The sequence below is a fragment of the Brachyistius frenatus genome, unplaced genomic scaffold, assembly GCF_029030835.1.
Source record: "Brachyistius frenatus isolate BFR_SWC_R1_liver_20210118 unplaced genomic scaffold, ASM2903083v1 Contig_51, whole genome shotgun sequence".
Lineage (NCBI taxonomy): Eukaryota > Metazoa > Chordata > Actinopteri > Embiotocidae > Brachyistius > Brachyistius frenatus.
Genome location: NW_027210650.1, coordinates 2155966 through 2173675, shown reverse-complemented (window position 1 = coordinate 2173675; position 17710 = coordinate 2155966). Strand labels below are relative to the sequence as shown.

The window sequence follows — 17710 nt, the reverse complement described above, 5'->3', positions numbered from 1 at the left end:
TAAGTCTAAAATGACAGATTCTGCAATTTTATTCGTCAAAAATAAACAGTCGCTCAGTTGTCTTTCACGTCATAAATTCCCCAAACATTGACAACAAAATGTAAGACGGTCTAGTCTTTAAAATCAAGACTTCACCGTCTGTATTTCACATTTTATTGATCTTTTGAAGAGCGGTTAAGTATAAATTCCCATATTTCCTACAGCCTGTGAAGGCAGCAAACCCAAAGCGAGACGGGAATCCACCAATCAGAGCGCAGCCTTTTGTAACAGGGATTTTTTTTTAAATGAAGTTACCAAACCTAACCAGCAGAGGGCGACATGGAGCCGCCAGCCGATTCCAGTCAGTGTTTCGATTTATTATTATATTATTATTACTAAACTCTTTAACTATAGATTGTATTGTATTATAATTATACCCGTATACAACATAAACGACAGGTTTGCGTGGGCTCCGTCACGTAAACAGCAACGCATGAAAGCGCCGCAACGTTAAACAGTCGGCGGCTGTACTTCCTGAGTTTAGGGAAGGGGCTTGGTCGCGTGCCCGCGCCCCGCGAACGCGCGTCAAATTAGCATCGATGAAGTTTGTGCGAACATGGCGGATTTCCTGCCGACCAGATCCGTGTTAAAAGTTTGTCTGCCCGTCTGCCTGCTCAACAGCGGCGAGGTGGACCAGCTGCGAAAGTCCAAGGAGATCGACCGATGCCTCTCCCGGGAGAAAACGTACGTGAAACGGCTGGTGAAAATCCTGCTGCTCGGCGCTGGCGAGAGCGGCAAGTCGACTTTCCTCAAACAAATGCGGATCATCCACGGCCAGGACTTCGACCAGCGAGACCGAGAGGAGTTCACGTCCACGATTTACAGCAACGTTATCAAAGGTAAACCGCCGACGCTTTCTTTAAGCGTTAAAGCGACAGAAAAGGGCGCTTTTAAATCGGCTGAGAAAGTTTCCACATCTGTTGAAAGCGGGCGCTCCGCTGGCTGGAGAGGACATAAACAGTTGTACACACCCAGACCGAACCGCGGTCCCACCGAAATTATCCCGTTTAAAACTTCGTTCGCGCGTAACCGTCACGTATTTCGCGATTTTGGGTTTTTTATCGCGGCTGTAACCAAGTCGGCGGTTTCGAGTAGCCATCGGCACATCGCGTTGCTCAACCACTAAGCTATGGACGAAAGCTAATGGAGGGTAAACCCACCGGGGCATTATGTTGTAAGGTGTTCCTGTTTGTCCACTCACTTAAACAACAAGGGGACATTTTACTGAATATTATCAAAGGTCCAAAAAAAAAAATAATAATCCCTTTAAGCCGAAACAGAGATTAATCCTTTTAATAGTCACAAAATGTGTTAAAATCTAGATCTAAAACTATTAATTTTAATTATTTGCACGTTCAGATGTTGCTGTATCCGTCCATCCTCTGCACATGTCTGTGACGTCAGAAATCGTTTGGAAATGAACCTCCAATTTATAGCAAGTTGTGGGATATTGCTTAAAGGCGCAATGCGCATAAATCCCGTCTTGTAGTACCACTTCGTCCATTAGAGGGCGACAGTGAGGCTCAGTTCGGTATTACGCTGAAATCTGAGAGCCGTAATACTCCCGCTGCTCACAGCCTAAACCAAACGTTCAGGTCACGTGGTTAGATTTAAAGTTTTCTTGCCCCGTCGTTATTAACAGCTGCCGACGAGCATCAAACGTCATTCCTGTACCCGACCCGGAGCCGTCTGCAGCGGCGGAAAGCGACACCGATTTCAAATTCTTTAGGTTTCTTTTTTTTGTTTGTTTTTTTGCAGGCGTTTAAGCCATTGTTGTTCACGGTTCATTCATTCTAACAAGAGGTTAAAATTCTCTACTTCTTCTTTCTCTCCTGTTGGAGGCTGATCTGATACAGCAACTCGCTATCGCCTCATGTGGCGAAGGGCGGTATTACGAAGAAGACACGGCCGGGGCCGTGGCACGCTAAGCTTCAGTAGATGTCTCTGCACCACGAGACATGATGTCAAAACTGTTATGTCATCACATTCAGTGTGAAGATTTTTTTTTTTTTTTTTTTTTTCACCGTTTTAAACTAAAAGTCGCACGTATTGCACCTTTTTTTTTTAGTTTCGGATTTTGTGTGTTTTTCATATCTCCTCGCTTCCTCTTCAGGCGTACGTGTGCTGGTGGACGCGCGGGAGAAGCTGCACATCCGGTGGGGCGACCCGGACAACCAGCAGCACGGCGACAGCCTGATGGCGTTCGACACGCGGTCGGCGAAGATGGCCAGCGGGCAGCTGGAGACGTCCGTCTTCTTGCGGTACATGCCCGCCATTAAAGCTCTGTGGGCGGACTTGGGCATACAGAACGCCTACGATCGTCGCAGGGAGTTTCAGCTGGTAGGTCGATGCACACACACACACACACACACACACACACATATATATATGAATAACCTTGCACGCAGATATCGCGGTGGCCCAGATTGACGAGCAGCTCACATCGACCCGAACGTTTTCGTTCTCCACATCCAGTACGAGTTTTTTGGGGGGGTTTTTACACCAAGAGTCGAAAGAGGCTCTGAAAACAGAAAGTGAAACCGATCTTGAATTCATCCTCCTTTTTTATTTTTTATTTATTTATTTTTTCTCTCTCTCCCGCTGTATCTTCAACTCTGATTCGAGTGTCTCCACAGAGACAGAGAGAGCGCCATGTGATCGAGGCAGCTTCCTGTTTACACCTCCCGCCGCTCCTCATATCTTAGCTGTCAGCATGCGTGTTTTTAATGCTGTAACATTTACCTCAGAACAGCAGCTGTGGTCGGTAGAGCTATTCACGTCCTCCCCCGGTTACCTTTTCCGATCTTTTATTTTGTCATTTTTGGTTTTTGGTTTTTGGGTTGTTGTTTTTTTAACTTTTACAACCTGCTGCCATTTTTAAAGTTGACTTATTTCCCTGCCTTGTAGTTTCATGTGGTGAAACCTGTTGTTGAGGGCCCCCCACCTCCCCCGTATCCCACTGAGGGACACACTTCTCCACGTGTCTCTCGGCAATAAGACAAAAGCAAGAGAAATTACAATTTGCCTGTCAGTTGCGTAAGACTGAACCGCTCTCAATGGCGTTTTGTTGGTCCCCTCACCAGCTTGTCGGTGTGAACTGGTTTCGCAGACAAGAAAAGGGGAATAAGAGTGATCAGAGCAGGAATGTTGAGCTGTAGTTAAACAGCTTTATGCTCACAAACAGAGCCCAGGTTCTCCCACTCAGCGTTATTTGCTCACAAACACTTAAGAGTGTCACACACCTCGAGTTACACCAGTGCAAAGACACACACACACAGATATTTTTCCATGTATGTATGACTGCAAGTATTATTTTCATGTATTCGGGTTAAAAAGTATCAGGGGGGGGGGAAGTGCTTGTTTAGTTAACCAAAACCTCAAAAAAATATCACATTTATTATCATAGAAAACAAGAAAACATCAGATTTGCAGTATTAGAAGCTGGAACATATGAATTTATTAATATATAGTGTATATATGGACTACACCACTTTGAATTTGTCATCAGGGGTGTTAACTGATAATTAATTTAAACATATTTACACATTTTCAAACCTGCAGAAACACAAAATAAACAATCAACTATCCAAACATCAACAACTTACAATACAAACAAAGTGGATGAATTTGAACCTTTGACACGAGATAATAACAATATATTTTCAAAGCGAAACTGCAGTAAAGTATTTGTTGGTTTGAGCCTCTCACAAGTGAATTTGCTGCTTTTCTCTCTTTTTTCAGGCTCTTGAGACATTTTATATTCATTTAGATATTTTATAGATAAAAAAAAAAAATCTATATTGCAACCTTTTAATCACGTGTTCACAAACGTGCATTTTTTTTATTATTTTTTTATTATCTTTTATCTTTGTGGGCTAAAAATGACAGATTAGTGCACAGCTGAAACAATTATTGACAGAAAATGAATCACCAATGATTTCCTTATTTGTTCGACACTTTGTGGTTCCAGCTGCTCAAATGTGAATATGCATTGTCTTAAATTAAATTAAACCTAATATTTTGGGGTTTGGATTATACTTTGGGTTTAAAGAAATTCTGATGTGCATTCCCCAACCCATTAAAAAAAAAAAAAAAAAAAAAAACATAATCAGCTGATGAAAATGATTATTAGTTGCAGGTGTATTTGGTGTCTAAAACCTTTAATATAAAGTCTAAATGGGATTGAAGATCAGTTTTCCCTCCTCTTGTTATTGAGGACCGGTTGGTTTCTCTGCCAGCAGATAAAAGCTGTTGTGTTTTGCCCTTTTAAGTATTTGCATCACAGCTCAGTCGTGCCTTCAGGCCTGCTTTGTAATTATCATTATAAAAACATATGTACAGACTGAATATGACCTCTCCCGCTTTCTATAGTCCCATCAAGTGTGTTGTCTTTTTAAAATCTACAAACAACAACATTCGGTGTCTTCTCACCTGAGATTTGTTTCTTTTCCGAGATAGCAGAACGTATCAAAATGTTCAGTCACAACTTCCTGAATCTTGGTGTCATAATGACATCAGTGATTCTCGTGTTTCAATTTTGCTTTTACACCACACTCATTTAAACTGCTGGCGTTGTCATGCCTTATAATGAGCAAAGAACTCAGAGTGATTGCTCTTCTGGTTTCTCTTCTCCTTTTTTATTTTTTTTTATATGGAGCAGATTTTTTTTTTTTAAACGATTTCAAAACCACCATTTCCCTCAGATTTGAGCTTTTTTAATCACAGACAGAATAAAAAAAAAAAAGAAGAAAAGTAGCTCCTCTTTCTTTTAGTGAAGCGCCACACCACTCTACCCCTCCCTTGTGTAATCTTAGCCGTGCGCACACACACACTCGCAGGTTTTTCAGGTCTGGTTAGTTTTTTTTTAAAAGATCAAAAAGGCGAGAACAGAAGCTTACAGTGAGGGGAATGGCTGCTCCGAGCACACAGACGCATGAACCCGGCGACTACTATTGGTGCAATTTGAATTTGGGTGTTGGCTTATTGTATCATTAATGCAAAACAGATGCAAAATAATCCCCTTGTAAAGGTGTGGTGTGTTGCAGCGGAGACACTGTGGGTCACAGGAAGGATGATGATAGGAAAAATCAGCTTTGCTTCTTTTTTTTTTGTGTGTGGGGGGGGGTATGTTGAGTGCAGGACACACACACACACACACACACACACACACACACACACACACACACACACACACACACACACACACACACAGACAGATGAAGGAATGCATGTCAGTGGTGGCAGCCCCGTGTCTGGACTTGCACAAAAGCGGCATCAGAACGGTCTAGAAAAAGAGAAAAAAGACGCTCCCACACATGAAGACGGAGCCACACTTCTGCGCACATCAAAGACACGCTGCTGCACTGTCAAAATTATTTGCATCCCGCCCGGAGTCCTCAGAAACTCACAGTTTTAAAGCGAAAACAAACCGATTACCTGTGTGTGTGTAGTGTGTGGCAGCTAAATAGAGCGTTTCTCCCCTGCCAGCTTCGTGCTTTTACGCCAGAGCAACACATGCATTGTGTTGTATGTCATAAAAGCAAGCGGCACATGTGTGATGCATGCAGACCGTGACAGAAGCTAATTAATTGTGCAGAATTAACAGAAATTCCTCCTCTGTCCTGTCGCAGGGTGAGTCAGTGAAGTATTTCTTGGATAATCTGGATAAGCTCAGCGAGCCGGTAAGTTGTTTCTGCCTGCACTCATTATTGTTATAATCACACGTCTCCATGTTATAGTTCATATTGCAACATGTCTGGACAATTCAAAAAAAAAAAAAAAAAAAGTTAGACGCCAGCCGACGGAGACGGTTGCTCACCAGAGGTGATGCCGACGTTTTGTCAAAGAAGCGTCCGACAGCTGATAAAAAAAAAACCAAAAAACTGGCAATAGCAGCGGGGAAATTAAATATAAATATAATTTATAATATAAACCTGTATAATTTATTGCAAATCAACACAATACAAACTACATTCAATACAAAACGCATTACGTTATATTAGATGCATCACTCAATATAATGCAGTTCATTACAACGGCAGTCATCATTCATTACTCGAATATAATTGAATTAATTTGCACCTTTTATAACAGTCGTTATTGATAACCTCCTTCAAATACTCTGTATTGTCATTTCTATTGGGAGCCACAGACGCTGGAGCCTGATTGATGCTGATATTAGGAAGCAAAAATATTCTGATGTTGATAAATCGTCTTAACGTATACACCAAATAATATACAGCATATTTAAAACAAAAATTTTGCGACGTCGCATGTTATTAAACCCTTTTGATACGAATGGCGGAAGGATATTTAACACTTTATTTTTCCTCATTGACGTCAGTACAAAATCACATCTGTGAATATTTAAAGACCTGTTTCTTTGTAAAGTTACATTGTGATTCCCGTGAAGCTCCTAAATGTGTCGTCTTATTATTATTATTATTATTATTATTATTATGTTTTTCTTTCGTTTAAGATCCAACTGGTTCCTGGTTTTGTATGAAACGTTACCGCAAGTAACACATTGTCCGTGTTTACCTTCTAGTGCAAAAACAGTTCGACACAAAAGATCTGAAACTCTGCAGTAATGTTTCTGTAAAGACAAACTCGATGTCGGACTTGATTTCTGGGTTGTCGTTTTGTTTTTTTTTAAGTGCGGGGTTTTGAATTTCAGCGTAAACGGACTCCGAAGCGGACAAACTTTATTCTCTCTCGTGTTCACGTGTTGTTGTTGTTGTTTTTTTTGTTGTTTTTTGCGTCTTTCACATCCCTCCCGCAGGATTATCTTCCCACTCAGCAGGACATCCTGCTGGCTCGTAAACCCACCAAGGGCATCCACGAGTATGACTTCGACATCAAGAACGTCCCCTTTAAGATGGTGGACGTGGGGGGGCAGCGGTCGGAGCGGAGGCGCTGGTTCGAGTGCTTCGACTCCGTCACCTCCATCCTCTTCCTCGTCTCCTCCTCTGAATACGACCAGGTGAGGTCACGCACTCGTCTTTTCCTCTCGCAGAGCGAACACACACACTTCAGACAGGCAGACGAGTGGTACGATAATCAGTTCGATAATGGTCGCTGAATTTTGAGAAGTTGTGGTTGCTGGTTCTCACTCCAGCATGTGAGACTTCCTCTAATGAAATTTAATAACTCGCATACAAAACTGAAGCTTTGTAAGTGACTCTAAAATGTTCTTTTAATATTCAGAGGGCGTGCTGGTAACGTCGTTAAGACTTTACATTGTCTCCCGTTATATTCAGTCTGTCTTTTGTTTGCTCATTATCTTCACTATTCTACGAAAAAGGAAAAAAAAACACCACAAAATTGTACTCGTATCTTTTTATGTGAATGATCTACGTAAAGACGGCCCTTCGGCCGACAGGAAGGATGTACGATGCTCGTGGTTTGGTACAATTTCTGTACAACGTGTCGTCCTTCTCTAAAGTCAGTCCTTCTTAGTTTTGTTCTCAAAACGTGGCCCGTTTCGGGGTGGGCGTGTCTGTTTGATTGACAGGCCTGTGGTGCAGTCAGGTTTCTGCTATGGGTGGGCGGGGCGTCGTGTCCATGGAGATTGGGTCAGAGCCCCAGCTCATCCAAGTGTGGTGACTTTTTGGCTCTAAAATATACAAATAAGACTCGAGGCTTTCAATCGGCAGCTCACCGACCCGACGGAGGACGTTTCTACAACACGAGAGGCTCTTCCAGCTCTGGTTTAACAAGTCGTGTGCACCAAAACAACAACGCTTCCTACATGAGCTGCTTTCTTTTTTTTTAGGCTAACCCCAACTAGCATGGTTTCGCTAATTCATGTTAAAGCCAAACTGAATTTCCGTCGTGTTTTCCAGGTGCTGATGGAGGACCGGCAGACCAACCGGCTCCGCGAATCGCTCAACATCTTCGAGACCATCGTCAACAACCGCGTCTTCGTCAACGTGTCGATCATCCTCTTCCTCAACAAGACGGACCTGCTGGAGGAGAAGGTGAAAAATGTTCCGCTCAAGGACTACTTCTCCGACTACACCGGGCAGGAGCACAGCCTGCCGGACGTCCAGGCCTTCATGGTGGAGTGCTTCCGGACCAAGAGACGAGACGCCACCCAGAAGCCCCTCTACCACCACTTCACCACGGCCATCAACACGGAGAACATCAGGCTGGTGTTCCGGGACGTCAAGGACACCATCCTCCACGACAACCTCAAGCAGCTCATGCTCCAATGACCCCTGGCAACCTGTGAAAGAAAAAAAGAAAAATAGAGGACCCGAATGGGGACGAACCACCCCCGTCGCTCCTGAAGAGGACTCGGGAGAGACCCGCCTCAGAAGAATCGGATAGACGCCAGCGTTCCACGTCAGACATTTTTATATTAGTTTTTACTGTCCTCTTTGAAGAGTCGGCCCTCTTTTGCTAGTTCAGGATTTGAGCGGAGAGCGAGTCAGCTGGGCAGACTGTGGCATTATGGAAAGACAAGAGACTGGTCTGGATCTTGGACAACATCTGATCCCGGCTGCTTCATCCTGGGACTCTCTCTCCTCTGTCCTGAGCTCTGCCGTGACTGGTGGCGGTGGGGGGGGGGGGGGTGGGAGGTTAGGTGGGTGGGGCGGGGGGAGGGACGGGGGGGGGGGGGGGGAGGCTTTTCAACTCACAAGGTGCCGGTGCTGGCGCCAGTGGAAGTCAGCAAAACTCTTTACAAAACCAGACGTAGGGTTTCTAATCGAGAAATATCCACGGCGGGAAAAAAAAAAATTAAAAAAAATCTTTGTTCGAAAGCATATAACGAAGAGTTAGACAGTCAAACTGTACCGAGATTTTCTGTGCCAGCGTTGATTTGCCAAACCCGTGTCCAAGCACTGAATTCATTAAGTCCAAATTCACCCCTTCGTTCCTGTTGCAACTCTCCGTGCGCCGCTTTGTGAACGTTATTTCAAAGCCTCGCTGCTCTTGAGGAAGGTTTGTCAACCTGCTAAAGATCTGAAGGCTGCACATTTGTTGTTGTTGTTGTTGTTGTTGTTGTTGTTTTTCTTCTTCTTCTTCCCTCTCATCATCCCAGTCAACACTTTTCCCCTGAGATCAGCAGGCTTAAGGTGCCGGGACGAGTTACCGGCCGAAGGGGCCGTCGAACGGTTATAAGACGCGACGTGTAATCCGGCTCCAGCACTGGCACCTCGTTTGTGGGGGGGGAAAAAAAACTGCTAAAAAGAGGCCACAAACCGCAAGACTGAACCTACGACGCCTTTCCTGCGTCATTTCCTAAAAACCTAATCACTGTTCGAACGCCCTCCGTAGAATTCAACTCAATCTCAGCTTCTTTAATCGGATAATTAAGGTGCAAGTTGTCCCTTTTGTCTTCTGTCGTTTGGAGGGTAAAGCAGATTACCTTCGGTGGCGCGTTGGGCGGGTGTGCCAGTAAGTGAACATGCAGTCCACTGTTTTCTCAGGGTTGAATCAAAACCGGTGTTAATGCTGATGTAATTGTTGGTGAACTAACTGAATATTCTGTTTTCTCTCTGGGTGGCAGAGTGGTGTCAGACTCAGTCAGTCCTCCATACCGTTAGCTGGGTGGTGTTCCAGTTCTGCATCCTCCTGGCTTTGACTCCAGTTTACCCAGAATCCCCCTCTCTCTCTCTCTTTGTTTTCATCTCTGATTAGATGCCTTGTAAAGGGACAGACCTCCCCTGTTTGCCCGAATCATGAATGTCTGTTAATAAATGTACAGAGATTTGCTCTAGATTGTTTTGAATATACTGTAACCAGCATTGCTGTGGTGAGATGTAACTCGTCATGTGAGGATTATCTGCACCGGCACCGAGTTGTGACTCCCAAGCATTTCTGAAAAACTCTTCAACATTTTTTTTTTTTTTTTTTTATGTTGTTTTGGATTTCCCTCTAAAGTACATTTTGAATTTGTAGAACAAAATGCGACAAAAAGAAAGCTACCGGAGTTGAATACTTTTGTCAGCGACTGTATTCTGTTCGGGGCCGGCCTTTGTTGAGAGGACAATTTCCAGGCACTGTTAAAATCTCTGTTTCGCCTCCAAATCACGCCACACTTTGTCAAGACTGTTCACACCGACAGGCTGCAGTTTTTTTGTGTTTTTTTTTTCTTTTCTCCAAACATGAAGCTCACGAGAGCTTCAGTTTTCTTCCAGTCCGCTTCCACTCCTGGCTTTGTAAATACTGTAATCTGTTGCCATGTAAATAATATTCAGGTTTATCTCCTTTTATATGTAAATGGTTGTAGAATTGGCGTTTCCCCTCCCCACCCCCCCACCCCACCCCACTCTGAATGTTTTTCAAATCACTGCTTTTCCAATGAAGATGACCTTTCGATGTAGATGTATTTTTTTGTGTAATTTGTTTCATCACCTTTTGGAAATTCATTGTCATGTCAAGTCTCGTGCCACTCTAACCCTATCAATAAAATACACTTTTCTAATGATAGTATGACCTTCGTTGTTTATTACGCGTATTTTTTTTAATTTTTTAGGTATATATTTTTCAGATTTACGGCTGACGAAGAGAAAAATAAATTTTGCCCAGAGAAATATTTCAAAAATATTCAACAGAAAACAGGTCTGAATATACAAAATGCACATAGAAAAGCAGGTGAGTTGCTGTTTTGAACCGTCTTGTGTATTTTGGTATCTTCCTAAAAAACTAATCTTATTTGAGAAATGTAAATAATGACAAACATCACGCCCTAAAACAATAAAAGTTGTTTTCAATCAAATAAATGTCACGCTTTTACAGAAAAAAAAAAAAACCACTACATCATATCCGAGTCTGACATAAAAACCAAAACCTCAGGGGTTTTTGGGTTTTTTTTAGTGGGTTTTTGTTTGTTTTACTTCTCTTCATAAATGTGTCGGTTTGTTTGGGGATTTACGCAAAGCCGGAAGTAGGGAGGAGTGAATCATCTCCGCTGAATCGACGCGCCACACCCACTTGACAGATCCCAACGTGTTCATGCAGGACTTTCACTATCACCGTGTATCAGGCAGCCCCGTTATAACCCAACATCCTAAGTGTCCAGTTTAAAAAAAATTAAAAAAAAATCAGCTGCAATAATGTACACTGAAGTTTCGTGGTATTTATTTATTTATTTATTTTAGCGATTTACACTCCGGCTCCCAAACAGGCTACCTAAAAGGGGGTCTTTCTTTCTTTACAGAACAACAATTACGACCACCGACTTCTGACAACTTTGAACACCGACCCGACTAAAACTCTTGAAAAGTGGCACCTCTGCGTGTTAATGGTCTTCAAAGTAGATCTTAAAACCAGTTACTGTTCCGGTCTGACTTCATGTGTCCCACGTGATTGCCGGTTTAATAGCCGCGTGCAGCATGAGCTCCGGTAAGTGTCATAAATTACGAAAAGCAGAAAACCCACGTGGGTTAATTAATCATCTCCACATGTATTAGTCTTTATTTTAGGAACTTAATGCACTGATGAATGATTTAAAAAAAAAAAAAATCAAGTTTGTATGTTGTTATTTTCCTTCAGCGCAAAGGTCACCCTGAAAAACTACATTTCTTTTTATTCAGATATTGGTCAATATTTACTGGTATTTTACAGTATTGGAAGTTAGGGAATATATATATATATTTTTAATTTTAAGTACAAAATCACTCTGCAAAAATATCTACATTCAAATATCAATGTCAAGAAAAAATTTTGAAAAGAAAAGTGCAAGCAAACACAACAACAACAACAAAAACTCTCTAAAGCACCTTTAATCAGCGACGAAGTAATCAGTAATTTATTTATATTTTTCTGTCATTTTTCAAGCAGAAATGCAAAAATATTTTCTTCAAGAGGAGGTTCCACCTTCTCAGATGAGCTGTTTTAATGCTTTTCTTTGTCTTAAGTGTGATTTGTGATTTCAATATAACAACGTTTTTGTCTTGGAAATGAATATTTGTTCCCAACATTTAAATGTACAAAATGATGGAAATAATCCGCAGACGATCAGTAAACTGTTATTTACCCCCCACAGAGGTGTGCCCATTCTGCGGGAAAACTTACAAAAGGTTGAAGAGTCACCTGCCACATTGCAAAGCAGCAGCGAGCTCCAAAACACCTCCGCCGGGACGCCACGTCTCGGCCAATCAGACGACAGCGTCTCCCCAGCTGGCTGCGGCCGCGTCGAAAACCGCAGCGAAGGGAAAGAAGACGGCGGCGGCGGCGGCAGAGACGTTGTCTTCGTCACCGACGACATCTTCGTCCCTGAGCTCCACATCACTTCTGCCAGCAACTAAGAAGAAGAAACAGAAGCCGGCCGATCAAATCAAGACCGCCAGCCTGTCCTCGCCTCCGTCTCCCACCGTCTCGAAACCGAAGAAGAAGAGTCTCCGAGCTTCGACAGAAGCTGAAAAGTCCGACCGGGTCACGGAGGGGTCGCTGGAGGGAACCGGATCCACCTCAGAGCGCCCGACTGCGGATTCGACTCGAAGCTCCGGAACCAGAGCACAAACGGAGACCAGAACCGACCCAGAAAAGGACTCATTGGAGGACGAGGCCGGTCTCACACTTCTGTCCGCAGAGACTAAACCCAGAAGCACCCCGAAGAAGAAGGTGTCGAAAACAAAGAGGGCCGCGCAACCCGAACGCGCCTCCGACTTTCTGGACTCCGAATTGAATGAAAGGAGCGCGGGACCCCGCGCGAGAGACGACTTCTGGGTGGACAGCGAGGGGGGGACCGAGGATCTGTCTGTGGGGTCGTTGTTACGGAAACCAGGAGGCGGTCAGCGGGCGGGGATCACCCTCCGGGATGTTAAAGCCACGTTGGGCCGAGCGAACGCTTCCCTCAAGTCCGGCAGGCCGAGCGTCCTCAGCCGGATCGAAAATACTGACGACCTCGGCAGCAAAACCCGACTCGGCGCCGGCGTCGGTCCGGTCCGGCTCCCGGGAGAGAAGCGAAAAGATGCGACTCTGTCGGAGCAGCTTCATACGGAGCGACGATCGAAGTCTAAACAACCGGCTTTAACCCCGCTGCCAGACCAAGCCTCCCGTCAGCCTGCGATTCTCCTCCTTCCTGCACTTTCAGCCACTCCTCCTCCTCCTCATGCTCCTCCTCCTCCTCCTCCTCCAGTCAGCCTAAAGGTGGGGCATCACCTGACAGGACTACTCGCAATATCACCACCACCCTCCCAGTTTTCCAGCCCGCTTCATTTCCCTCGTGCGCAGCAGCGAGCCGCGAGGACGGAGGACGCGGAGACGCTCGAGGTCGGGAGACGACGGCTCTGTGCAGAAAGTCCAGCTGGAGGTCAGCAACCGGCGAGCAGCCGACTCCGTTCGTTTCATCTCGTTCGGAGATTCTTCAACCGACCGATCGACTGTTTTGACAAGTCGGTTCATAATTTCCTTCGCAAAATGTCAAACGTCCTTATTTAAAAATGTCTTTGGGGTTTGGAAGACAAAACGAATCATTTCAAGACGTCACCTTTGACCTCCGCACACACACACACACGCACGCACACAAAAAAAGATTCTTCGAAAAGATAATTGGAGTTAAATGTTAAAACTCGGGTTTTATTGGGTCGAGACTGAATTTGGCAAACTTTCTACCGACGTCCGGCGGTCACGTAATGAAAGAGGGTGTTGTTTTATTCGAGGTGTGTGTTTATTTATCTGTCTGTGCGTTGATCTCTTCCCGGTTGTGTCCCGAATCGTCAGGAGCTCTGGCGCGGCGGAGTCTCGGTCGGGTGAGACTGAAGGAGCTTCCCGAGTGGCTGGCCTGCAAAACCCCGAGCCGTCCGAGAGAAGTCGTGGAAACCATGCGGAGAGGTCAGCGTCGCACGCAAACGCGAGAGCGCCACCCGCAGGCCGCCTACGTGTGTGTGTGTGTGTGTGTGTGTAGTTGTGTTTGTGTCGGCTCAGGAGATCAATACCACTCTCTCATCTCGTGCTGTAACTCCACGACGCGTGTTTTTCCTCTCCTCCGCCTCCTTCAGGCTGGCAGTGGTATTACAGGAGGTATATTGACGTGAAGAAAGGTGGCGTAGCCGGACCGGGCATGTTGTTGGCGGGATACTGCGTGCTCAGCTACATCTGGTCTTACCCTCAAATAAGTACGTGTTTGGAACGATGATCAATGATTTTTTTTACTATAGTATGACATTTTTATCGATTTTTATACAACATACTATATAGTATGACTGTTTGGATGATTTTTTTTTTTGGGATGTCATTTTTGAATGATTTTTACAATGGATAGATTTGGACATAACTTTGACATGCTTTTTCTTTTTTCTTTTTTTTATCCAGAGCATGACTTTTTCATGGGTAACCGAGCCAGCCCGAACTATAAGCTTTATCAGAAAGGAATGTTTTCAGTTTAATCTTATTGCGATCTCTCAGTGATATTTATCAGTAATGCTTTAGGTAAGGAAGTTTCCCAAGTGGAATGAATAAATAAATAATTCATCATATTTTGGACGACATGCTATAGTATGACTTTTTGATCATATTTTAGACGACATGCTATAGTATGACTTTTTGATCATATTTTGGACGACATGCTATAGTATGACTTTTTGATCATATTTTGGACGACATGCTATAGTGTGACTTTATGGTCATATTTCAGATTACATGCTATAAATATGACTTCCGTTTAAATTTTGTCAGGCAACACAACAGTGCAGTTGTCAGCGTTGTCGTCTTACAGTCTAAAGGTCCGTGGTTCGATCCCCGCCTGGGACTTTCTATGTGGAATTTGCATGTTCCTGCATAGGTAATAAGTAAATTAAAATATGTCATCCATAATATGGATGACTATCTTATGCATGTTATCATGCATATAGTCCATGATGTAAAACAAACATCATGTAGTCGTAATTGTGACAAAGTCACACTTCAAGCAAGAACATGCAATCCTCCACAGACAGAGTTCCAAGCCCCTGATCGAACCCAGTACTTCCTGACTGTGAGATGACAACGCTAGCAACTGCAAAGTTGTGCTGCCTCTATTGCATGTTTGTCTGACTTATATTACTTATATGACTTTTAAACATTTTCTTGAAGAAAGCACGGTGGTGCAGTGGTTAATGTTGTTGCCTCCCAGTCAGAAGGTTCCAGGTTCAATTCTTGCCCTCGCCGTGGCTTTTCATCTAGGATGTTAATGTCATCCTTTCCCTGGAGAGTCTCGAACCTGCAACCTTCTGAATGGGAGGCAACAACACCAACCACCGCACCGTAGAACTCTCTTCCTTAACATGTTTAAAAGTCATACAAATCATATAAGTCAGAACAAGAATGCAAGCGAGTCATCAAAAATGTTGAAGTTCTCAGCCAACGTTGTCTTCTCACAATCAGGAGCTTCTGGGTTCGATAGAGGGTCTGGAACTTAGTGTGGAGGATTGCATGTTATTGCTTGAATGTGATGTTTTACATTATGGACAACATGCATAAGTTAGTCATCCTTATTATGGACAACAAACTTTACTTTCTGGTCATTGGTTTTGCAGGAATAAGGAATTCATGTTGAAAGTTATAGACGGGAATCGAACCCGGTACCTTCCAACTGAGAGACAACAACTCTGACAGCTGCACCACTGTGTTAGCTTCCATAACTTGAACGGAAGTCATACTTATAGCATGTCGTCAGAAATTTGAAGGAAGTATATCATGCTATAGTATGACTTTATAGTATGACTTATTTGACTTTTTCATCATATTTTAGACGACATGCTATAGTATGACTTTTTGATCATATTTTAGACGACATGCTATAGTATGACTTTTTGATCATATTTTAGACGACATGCTATAGTATGACTTTTTGATCATATTTTTTTGGACGACATGCTATAGTATGACTTTTTGGTCATATTTTAGACGACATGCTATAGTATGACTTTTTGTCATATTTCGGACGACATGCTATAGTATGACTTTTTGATCATATTTTGGACGACATGCTATAGTATGACTTTTTTTTCATATTTTAAACGACATGCTATAGTATGACTTTTTGGTCATATTTTGGACGACATGCTATAGTATGACTTTTTGATCATATTTTGGACTATAGTACATGCTATATAGTATGACTTTTTGATCATATTTTAGACGACATGCTATAGTATGACTTTTTGATCATATTTTGGACGACATGCTATAGTATGACTTTTTGATCATATTTTAGACGACATGCTATAGTATGACTTTTTGATCATATTTTGGACGACATGCTATAGTATGACTTTTTGATCATATTTTACGACATGCTATAGTATGACTTTTTGATCATATTTTAGACGACATGCTATAGTATGACTTTTTGATCATATTTTAGACGACATGCTATAGTATGACTTTTTGATCATATTTTAGACGACATGCTATAGTATGACTTTTTGATCATATTTTAGATATTATAGTATGACTTTTTGGTCATATTTTACATGCTATAGTATGACTTTTTGATCATATTTTAGACGACATGCTATAGTATGACTTTTTGATCATATTTTGGACGACATGCTATAGTATGACTTTTTTCATCAAATTTTAGAAGACATTCTATAGTTTGACTTTTTGATCATATTTTAGACGACATGCTATAGTATGACTTTTTTCATATCATATTTTAGACGACATGCTATAGTATGACTTTTTGATCATATTTTAGACGACGACATGCTATAGTATGACTTTTTGATCATATTTTAGACGACATGCTATAGTATGACTTTTTGATCATATTTTAGACGACATGCTATAGTATGACTTTTTGATCATATTTTAGACGACATGCTATAGTATGACTTTTTGATCATATTTTAGACGACATGCTATAGTATGACTTTTTGGTCATATTTTAGACGACATGCTATAGTATGACTTTTTGGTCATATTTTAGACGACATGTTATTGTATGACTTTTTGATCATATTTCTGACGACATGCTATCGTATGAGTTTTTGGTCATATTTGAGACGACATGCTATAAATATGACTTCCGTTTAAATTATGTCAGGCAACACAACAGTGCAGTTGTCAGCGTTTTTGTCTTACAGTCTAAAGGTCCGTGGTTCGATCCCCGCCTGGGACTTTCTATGTGGAATTTGCATGTTCCTGCATAGGTAATAAGTAAATTAAAATATGTCATCCATAATATGGATGACTATCTTATGCATGTTATCATGCATATAGTCCATGATGTAAAACAAACATCATGTAGTCGTAATTGTGACAAAGTCACACTCCAAGCAAGAACATGCAATCCTCCACAGACAGAGTTCCAAGCCCCTGATCGAACCCAGTACTTCCTGACTGTGAGATGACAACGCTAGCAACTGCAAAGTTGTGCTGCCTCTATTGCATGTTCGTCTGATTTATATTACTTATATGACTTTTAAACATTTTCTTGAAGAAAGCACGGTGGTGCAGTGGTTAATGTTGTTGCCTCCCAGTCGGAAGGTTCCAGGTTCAATTCTTGCCCTTGCCGTGGCTTTTCATCTAGGATGTTAATGTCATCCTTTCCCTGGAGAGTCTCGAACCTGGAACCTTCTGAATGGGAGGCAACAACACCAACCACCGCACCGTAGAACTCTCTTCCTTAACATGTTTAAAAGTCATACAAATCATATAAGTCAGAACAAGAATGCAAGCGAGTCATCAAAAATGTTGAAGTTCTCAGCCAACGTTGTCTTCTCACAATCAGGAG

General features: G+C 42.7%; 2 protein-coding genes across 2 annotated transcripts; both read left to right on the top strand.

Annotated features, from left to right (window-relative positions):
* The first annotated feature begins 561 nt into the window (after window positions 1–561).
* LOC138624448 (guanine nucleotide-binding protein subunit alpha-13-like) lies at window positions 562–8288 on the top strand. The gene is made up of 5 exons (XM_069704675.1): window positions 562–878; window positions 2153–2379; window positions 5670–5720; window positions 6821–7021; window positions 7884–8288. Exons 1-5 carry the CDS (start codon window positions 596–598, stop codon window positions 8253–8255), a joined length of 1134 nt encoding a protein of 377 aa, XP_069560776.1. The 5' UTR covers window positions 562–595; the 3' UTR covers window positions 8256–8288.
* Window positions 8289–11381: 3093 nt separating this feature from the next.
* LOC138624345 (mitochondrial nucleoid-associated protein 1-like) lies at window positions 11382–14128 on the top strand. The gene is made up of 4 exons (XM_069704457.1): window positions 11382–11391; window positions 12035–13303; window positions 13714–13824; window positions 13992–14128. Exons 1-4 carry the CDS (start codon window positions 11382–11384, stop codon window positions 14126–14128), a joined length of 1527 nt encoding a protein of 508 aa, XP_069560558.1.
* Window positions 14129–17710: the final 3582 nt, after the last annotated feature.

Bases quoted from the DNA above. Each gene is read 5' to 3' on its own strand.
- LOC138624448 (XM_069704675.1), top strand. From the start codon at position 596: ATGGCGGATTTCCTGCCGACCAGATCCGTGTTAAAAGTTTGTCTGCCC. The intron at 5,721-6,820 runs GTAAGTTGTTTC...TCCCTCCCGCAG, and splicing joins TGGATAAGCTCAGCGAGCCG to GATTATCTTCCCACTCAGCA. The intron at 7,022-7,883 runs GTGAGGTCACGC...CGTGTTTTCCAG, and splicing joins CCTCCTCTGAATACGACCAG to GTGCTGATGGAGGACCGGCA.
- LOC138624345 (XM_069704457.1), top strand. The intron at 13,304-13,713 runs GTCAGCAACCGG...CCGAATCGTCAG, and splicing joins TGCAGAAAGTCCAGCTGGAG to GAGCTCTGGCGCGGCGGAGT. The intron at 13,825-13,991 runs GTCAGCGTCGCA...CGCCTCCTTCAG, and splicing joins CGTGGAAACCATGCGGAGAG to GCTGGCAGTGGTATTACAGG.